The 8,760-nt window shown below is 51.1% G+C and overlaps 1 protein-coding gene across 4 annotated transcripts in view; it reads left to right on the forward strand.

Moving 5' to 3' along the window:
• Positions 1-6,875, forward strand: part of LOC139060907 (nucleolar protein 4) — a 133,984-nt gene extending 127,109 nt beyond the window's left edge. The window contains exons 7-9 of one of the 4 annotated variants that reach the window (XM_070540203.1): positions 667-873; positions 4,364-4,480; positions 5,496-6,875. In XM_070540203.1, coding sequence (XP_070396304.1) covers positions 667-873; positions 4,364-4,480; positions 5,496-6,380 — 1,209 coding nt within the window. In that variant the 3' untranslated portion in view covers positions 6,381-6,875. The remainder of the gene's footprint in view (positions 1-666; positions 874-4,363; positions 4,481-5,495) is intronic. The other 3 variants (XM_070540204.1, XM_070540205.1, XM_070540206.1) reach the window with 3 other exon arrangements.
• The last annotated feature ends 1,885 nt before the right edge of the window (positions 6,876-8,760 follow it).

Here is an 8,760-nt window from a genome sequence, read left to right on the forward strand (position 1 = left end):
GACAAAATTCGTTCGTTCGTTCGCCCCCCATGGTAACAGGCGGCGCGAAATTGACAAGGACATCGGATCAACGAAACACGGGCGCTAACTTCGACTCATGTTAGTGCGAAAGGCCACCTACATACACGAATTCAATTGCGAATGCCCCTCAATGGACTTGTAAGGCATTCTGAATAAATAAACAAACTCGCGAAAGACGACACGATATAGTACGATTTTGTACCTCTACAATTCTACAATCCCATCGCCAATGATGGCGCGACGCTCCGACTAACAGAGCGAAATCCTGCCGAAGACACGCGCTGTCTTGAAAGCAGTAAAGAAGTAATGCGTTCCAGTTAGCCCTAACTAATGCTCCTTTGATTTGTCAACGATAGCGCCTTTCGCGAGCCTCCACATTGATGTACTGTGCTTCTGTGGTTCTCTTAAAGCCTCTTGTAACAAACACCACTCATAACAAACAACATCTTTTGTAACAATAACTTTATTAGATATTGAAGATTTCTACAGCATTTAAATATAGATTGGAGCACCTCGTTCTTGCCTAAATTTCGCGGGGCAGGTTTCATGCTCATGCTGCCAGCTGTCGGAAAAGCTCGCCAGCTGCGCGCCGAGTGCCATGACCCCTCCTCCTCACCCCCACCCCCCCATTTTTGTTATGCGCAGATGTTCGTGCGTCTGTTCGTGGACGAGAACCTGGACCGCATGGTGCCCATCTCCCGGCAGCCCAAGGAGAAGATCCAGGCCATCATCGACTCTTGCAGCCGGCAGTTTCCAGAGTTCGCCGAGCGCGCCCGCAAGCGCATTCGCACCTACCTCAAGTCCTGCCGCCGAACCAAGCGCACCCGCGACCTCAACGGGTGGGACGTGAGTGTACGCGCTTCTTTTGTTTTCTTCGTTCTTCTAAGTATCTTGCGTCGACAAGTTGATGCAACAGTGCATTGACTAACTGTGAAGTAATGAATACGGTAAAGAGCCCACTATCCGCAGCCCTTCTTGCGAAGGTTTCGCGAAACGGTCGGGAAGCGTGTGCTAGAGGAAATAAAGATAGATGGTTTCGTTCCCTTCTCGCTATACTGATTTTTTTTTCACGAAAGCCTTTTTCCTTTACGTAACAAACTAGCTGTAGACTAGTGCATGCATAGGTTGATAACAGCGACAAGGACAAAAACCTAGAGGCTGTTATAAAAGTGCGACTGAAATACAGGTCCTTCTAGCGCAGGGTGCCGCTAACGTACTCTGCCTTGCTCATCACTTGCCGCTCCGGGTGAACATTGACGACCTTGGGCTAGTAATACGAACACGCTGTGCTCCTTGCCGAAGTCTCTGTGTTTGTTGTTCCGGTTAAGTACTGTGGCGCCATCTAGTCGTGCATGCGGCGAATGACGGTCGTTACGTCAACGAATTAGGCGTAACGTCAACGATTCAGGCAAGATGACACGCGCCAGTGCAGAAATTCCGGTAGAACCCACCTTCACGATGACTGCCGGCGGCAATGCGATTATCATTGACAGCGCAATGACGCAACGTATCGCCACCGCCGAAACGCGCGTTGCACGAGGCCTGTACTGCAGCGGGGCTCCTCTCCCGCGCTGCCCCATCTAGCGCCGCCGCCGCGAAGTCTGCGCGTGATCCTTTGTGTGGCCTCCGAGACTGCACCGGTGGCGCGGCAGTGCGTATGGGCTGTGTGTGCTACCGGCCTCCACTCTTGCGCTTCCCTAATAAGCACCCTAGAAAAAAAAAACGTTTCAAGGCAGTGCCATTCTTTCATGCAGCCGCCGTTTCCATCATCGCGCTCTCCCGTCGTTTCCAGCGCGTGATTGGGTTAGTGCGGCCACGTGGAACTTCGACGTGATCGCCACGATCACTAGCGTCCCCAAAGTTTCCAAAGTTTTTTTTTTTCACGCAGCTTGGCTTACGCCAACATACACATGAATAGGAATTTACTGCATGGAATAGTTTTGAAGCGAGTACTGATATTTTATGTAGTGCGATACATATTAGAAGCTATTCGTTACGGCGCGCGTGATGGACTGGAACCTTTGGCGGCGCTAGCGGCCCTGCAGGTAGCAAGAGGATTAGAGTAGAAGGGAAGGGTGGAGAAAGGGAATGGCGGTACCTCGAAACTTTTCTTAGGATCTTATTCTTTTTGGACACGCTGCGCCATCTAGCGGTGGCACCGCGATGCCCGCGCTTGGCCTCCGAAATTCGTGACCCGCCGTTGTGTGCGAATGCATGCCTTGAAGGTATTATGTGTGAGCCGTGTATTGCAACTGATCTACTCTCTCGCCTTTCCCGCTAGACACTCGGCGACACTCAGCGGTGCTGCCGAGAAGTCCGCTCGAGGCCTCCGAGATGAGTGACGCGCTGGTGCGTGCGAACGCTGAGAATTTTTCTCTAAATGGCCACATGCCGGATGGCACAACCCCAGCGACCCAAGTAGACGTGAAGTAGGTTCAATAAAGATTGGCACGTACCGAGTGCAATCGTGGGGGAGAGAGAGAGAGAGAGGAATATAGGAAGGCAGGGATGTTAACCAGTCAAAAGTCTGGTTGGCTACCCTACGCTGGGGGAAGGGAAAAGGGGGAAAAGAGAGAAGGGAGAGAAAAGGTGTAGAGACGTGTACGGACAGTACTTGAGTTAAAGCCGCTCGCGCTAACCAGACGTTCTGAGAAAGCACAAAAGTGCATTCACTGCCTTCTGAGCCGATGATCGGTGGGGACGGTGCGCTAGTACTGTCTGTTCACTCAGAGGACGATCATCTAATTTCCTCAATGTGTTGGACAAAGATTGTCTTTGTGCTTGAAATTGAGGACAATGGCACAATAAGGGGTCAATGTTCTCCTCGCATCCACAAACAGTGCAATCGTGGGGTACCTCACTAAAGATTCGGGCTGCTGTGCTTGAAATAAACCATGTGATGTGGGCTCAATTCCGGCATATGCACGGGAAAACGTGAAATGTCCTATTTTTATTTTTTATTTTATTGAAGAGGTTGGGAAAGACTGGTCGCTGAGCAACAACTATGTGAAGTAGCCCAAGAATGCTAATTGCATCATCACTTGGTATAACCTGGTATCGCAAGTAAAATGCCCCGACACTATTACAAGGTTGAATGTATAAATGAAGTGACTCCCAAGGTGGTTTTGGAAATTGAGTTTTTGAAACGGTAACAATATCGTGTCCTGTGTTAAGGGCAGGTTCACAATCGATCAAGAATCAAGCGCTACGGGTGCTAGAAGTAAGCAGGACGTGGTCACGATATCAGCACGCCTGCGTTAATGTTGAACCTGGACACATTTCGGCACCTAGCATACGCATTTCATCAGGTGTCAATGCATTTAGGCATTGGGACAGTAAAGGCAGAAAAAAGAAAAGCAAATAAGGAGCGTACGAATGATTGTTTCCACACTGTGGTCATAGCATGACATTCGTTATACTACTGGCCATTGAATTTGCGAAGAAATGGTTTCATAACTTAGCCCTCCGTGGAAGCTCGTGTGCCGTTCTTTTTTTCCCCACCTTTGGAAAGGCTTGATGGACTATGGTGCTGGTCCTACGATTCGCCACTTGCTCCACGATAATGTGTGCTCTGTTGCGTGTGAAAATCTGCATGTTGTGTGAACATCTGCATGTTGCTTAGACGAAACGAATGGTCGATAAAAATAAACACTTTTTAGAGATTATAAGCAATCGCTATAGGGAATTGGATGTCCTGTCTGCGTATCGTGAAGAACCGTAGAGTTAGTCGTGAATTCCTGTCCCTTTGTTGGCGCCCTTCGGTTTAGTGAAAGCAGATGAATTTCTTGAAGCACTAATATTTTGGGGACGGTTTGACTATCGATAAGTGGTGTGTTTAGGTTACTGAGTGCGGCGTGTTAAGCTTTCGAGGGCCACTGGTACGGTGACGTTCTGACTGGGCAGCATTTTATCAACTGACCGAAATTTATTTCCTAATTTATGCTGTTGTCGTTCTTTAGAGCGCAATGGCAAGTGCTTCGTTTTCTTATTGCTCTCATTGTTTGCATTGCAATGTGAAGTATTGTACACGCATTCCAGCCGTTTTTTTTTCTTTCTGTTTGGCGACACAGGCAAGAAAGGGGTTCTGTATAGCTCGAATCACATTAATATCCGGCCTTGCATTCTTGTAACTTCGTGGACGCTATCATGTTCGGAAGTGGCCGAGAAACTTGCCCATAGATTCACAGAGAGATTACGCGACGAGAGTAATAATGAATAGCGTCAGGTCCCAGACAGTCGTGTAGCGATGACGAGCTCGAGTAGTCGACACAGTTCACGCTTGGCGCGAAGACGGGCCTTGTGACTGTTCGTTTCCCTTCTCTAATTTTTCCGACGCGTATAGGGTCGCACGGCAGTTCCTCATCTCACGTCCCCGCTTGCCGAGCAGATCCTGGCGTCAGCGTGCGAGAACGAAACCAACAACGCCAAGAGGATGAGGCTCGGTCTCCAGCCGTTACCGGTAGGTTTTTGTTTTTCCTGAAAGCAAAAAAAAGTTATTCCCTAGGGTACGGTCCCGTTATATGTAGTACATCGTGATATTTGAGGGCTATTCTCCGTGCGCCACGTTTTTCGAATGCCGTGTACGTGAGGTCGCTGTTATTCATAAGTATATTCAACATCTATCCGTTAGTCATTGCCTCTTCATCTCCTCGACGTAAAGGCTTTTCTCGCTAGTTTTCTTGCCACTTCTTTGACTGACCTTCCTGCTGTCGCCAACAGAATCGACCTTCGTCGCCTTATCTTTTTCTTCTCGCTGTAGCACTCGAGTAATCTGCCAGTACTGTCGTGATTATCTCTACTGAACGCCAATGGCTGTTATTATTGTGACCGTTCCTCTTGGGTAGTCGTTCTGAACTTTTCTTTGTCAGCCCACAAATCCAAGTGGGTAGGCTGCTTACGTTGGCATTCTGGTGAGTCCAGAGCCTTAGTTAAAGAGAAATGGTTTACTTCACAGGAGGGGGGAAGGGTGGGCATGAAACGTCCGTCTAATTGTTTGTGATAAAAGCGTACTTTCTAACAATAACTCAATAATAGATGTAACCGAAATTGGTGCAACAGGTGAGATGCTCTAACTTGCTGATGGCGAGGAGAGAGTTCGTGCGAAGGGATGCCAGTACTAAATGAGGCTAGCGACGCAGTAGACTTGCGCAATGGTAAGGACATAACAAGGTATTGAACGGAATTTCTACTAGTTCCTCGCAGGCACAATAGCCTCGTCAGAATATGCTATGCTTCATAGCTACAACTCCACACCATTTCCGTACCTTCCGTCATCTAATTATGAGCTTGATTACTTCCTCCTATGATATTTAAATTGAGAGCGATCGTGCTGGTGGCAGCAATGCTTGATACCTCTACATGCGTGTTTTGTAGTCCGGCCTACCTCTATAACAAGAAGCTAAGTATAGCCTACAGATTGATGCTCGGCGGAGAACTTGCGGCGACGTTCCACATGCTGTCCTTTCTCGTTCCAGATGGAGCTGGACATCCCGGGCCGTTCCACGGCTCCCGGCTACCACGTGACCGTCGGCGTGGGCGGATCCGGTGGCGCCGGTGCTGTATTGGCGGGCGTGCCGGCGTCTCTGTCGGCCAACAGCAGCGCCGCCTCAATGACCAACAACGTGAGCAGCCAGCTCATCAGCCGGTTGACGGCGCCCATCGTCACGAGCAACGCTTCGACGACGAACGGTCTGCTGGCCACGAGCTCCCCGGTGGCCCTGTCTTCGGTCACCGCCGGCTCCACCCTGACCGCGAGCAGCGCCGTGAACGCGTCCGGCGTCGACGTGACCGCCGTCTGCCCCTTCCACATGCACCACCACCACCCGCAGCAATTCCACCAGCACTTCACGACGGCCTCGGCGAACCCTTCCGTGTCGTCGAACGGCATCCTCACGTCTCCCGGGACGGTGACGTCGTCGTCCTCGTCGTCCTCGCCGGTGAACAGCTTCATGAACGGGATCACCGGGGCGGCGAGCCCGCACACCCCCCACACCCACCACCACCACAAGTGCTTCAACAACGTCTCGGCCACCAACGGCGTCGGGCTGACGGCGGCGGTGACGGCGGCGACCGCGGTCGCCAACGGCCACCACTACCACGTGCACCACAGGCACGCCGGCAGCCTGGGAGGCACCAGCGTCTCGTCCTCGTCGTGCAACAGCAACAACGGCCCGACCGACCTGAGCGTCAAGAAGTGCGTCGGCAACGGCGTGGACAGGCCGGCCATGGCGTTGAAGTACTCGCTCAACCCGACCGAGGTGAACGCCGTGAAGCAGCTCATCGCGGGCTACCGGGAGTCGGCGGCCTTCCTGCTGCGGTCCGCCGACGAGCTGGAACAGCTGCTCCTCCAGCAGAACTAGAACGCGGGGGCCCAGAGCAACGAGACACTGCGGCATCGCCACAGAGATGCCACCGAAATGCCGGCGGTTGCCAAGACACGACATCTTTGTGTACAAACGACCCGACGGAAGCGTTTTTTTGCCAGGCTGTTTCGGGGACGTTACTCGACTCGTCTTCGCCAACTCGCAGTTTGCGAACAGCTGCCGTGGGACGCAGGTCCCCGACGTTGGGGACGGTTTGGCAGTCGATAAGAGGATCGGTGGTGCGGTCTGTTTTAGGATACCGAGCGCGCCGTGTTAAGTGTAAGGGCCACTATAGTTACCGCGGTGCTCAGGTACGGTGACGTTCCTACTGCGTGGCGTTTCACCGAGTCAACAGTTTTATTTGCTGACTATTCTCCGCTATTGTCGCTGTTGTTTAGGACGCAACGACCGGTTAGTCGTTTTATTGTTGTTGTCACTGTTTGATTTATTGGGTGCAGTATTGCGGATACATTCCAGCCGTTGTCTTTCTTTTATTCTGCGTTTAGAAGTTATTGAGCTCCCCGTGCTCTAGTGTGGGCCAAGTTTGGAGCCTGCATTTTCACATTTGTTAACTTGTGTCACTAAGCGTTTAAATGTACGAGGCGTACCTTGTACCTTGATTGCTTTGTTCCGTTTTATATTATGTGGCATTAAGGCATGGATACGTTGCGGTGATATCGACCAAGCAGTGCAGGGAATTTCGCTCTAGTACTGAACGCCATCCGAGTTAGAGCGCGGTTCAAGCCCAGGGCCCGGCGCGGGTTCAGATCATTTCATCGCCTCCCGAGACCATAGCAACGCAGCGCACCGTCTCGATGAGCTATTGTGATGCCATCAGCTCGGCTGACAACATGTACAGATAACCCTGCGACCAGGCTTTGTAAAGAAAACTGTGAGCACTGCCTTCATTGTCCATATCCAGAGATAACGTGTGTCGGCATCAACGTCACTGACAGCTAGACGGCGCTGGGGCCGCAGCTTTGTACTTGTAGCAGTCTTATAACAACGCATCATGGTGGTATAGGATCTGACGAGATAGAAGCAAGTCATATCTCACTCAGCATATCTCGAGGCATCTAGTCAAAACGATCCTCTCTTGTATACTCTGTACAGTTCGAGGTGTCTTTATCGCCCTCCTATTTTGTCAACATATCTATCGGCGGGCTCGAGTGAGTCTTTAGAAGCTGGACGGGAGGTTGGCGGCCGGATCCGCTGCGGTGTGCTGCTACTGGGGTTCTCACATTTGTCCATACGCTTTGGTCGATGGCGACGCCAGCACTGACGGTCGACGCAAAGTTCGATACAAAGTTAGCTGAAGGTATGCATTCAGATACGGGTGCTGGTAGGCGAATGCAGTGCTGGAAGTTTTTTTTATAATGCACCGAAACTCTTATTCCGATAGGCTACCGCATGGACCTGGCGCTTCTATGGGACCGCTGCGCAAGCGTCAGCAGCCAACCGTGTAGTTTCCCAGTCTATTCATTCGTTCTTTTTGCTGGGCACATTACCAAAATCACTTTAACGGGTCTGCTTGAAACAAAGTGTTGAAAAATTTCCCAGGCAGAAATATAATGTCTGTAATGTTTGCTATCGACCATTACATTGAACGGTGCTTCGCTGGAAGCGCAGGCGTCCTGGAGACCGCTTGCTTCGAAAAACATCGAGCCCCAAAGTGTAATCACGTTACATGCGCACAGCATTTGTGTGACTGAATGAGTGAGAGAAGACGAACCAGGGTTGGTGATTCGCTGTGATTCCAGCATTGGCACGGGCCACTGAAGCATTCGCAGACGATCTCGTGTTTCGCCAATGCCCCCCATTGCAGTGGATTCCTCTAGCAGCCAACTTCCTGTACAGCTTCTTTACTCTCATGAGAGCTCTCCCGTGTAATGTTTATGAGAAACTTCCACCTTTATAGCGAAAGCATGTGTTAAGCAGAAAGAGGAGCCTTATTAGGGACAGCACTGTGTGAAGGTTCGCATGTGGTGCGTCAGGTGAGCTGTGACGTCTTATAGCTGCGGCATCGCGTCTATCGCGAGCATTGCATTTCATGTGCAGCGGTACATGCCGCCGCCTTGTCCTTCAAGCGTGTTAAGCGGGGAGAGCTCGTTTTCAGTTTGAAATGGGCGCGCATCTTTTCTTTTGGGTGTGATATCCTTATTTGGAAAGGCCCGACGCCGGATCATTATCTGTTCATTGTAATTGGTGTCGTGATGATGGACAGCTGTGCATGCACTTGCACTTTGAACTGTGGCACTCACGCTGTATGTGACCCTCGAGTGCTGTGGATCGGCCCCAGTGTGAGTTTTGATTGATATGCGGCTTCAGGTGTACTCGTAGGGCGGGCGAGGCCCCACCGGTTTGCAGCACTGGCGTG

The sequence above is a fragment of the Dermacentor albipictus genome, chromosome 6 (genome assembly GCF_038994185.2).
Source record: "Dermacentor albipictus isolate Rhodes 1998 colony chromosome 6, USDA_Dalb.pri_finalv2, whole genome shotgun sequence".
Classification (NCBI taxonomy): Eukaryota; Metazoa; Arthropoda; class Arachnida; order Ixodida; family Ixodidae; genus Dermacentor; species Dermacentor albipictus.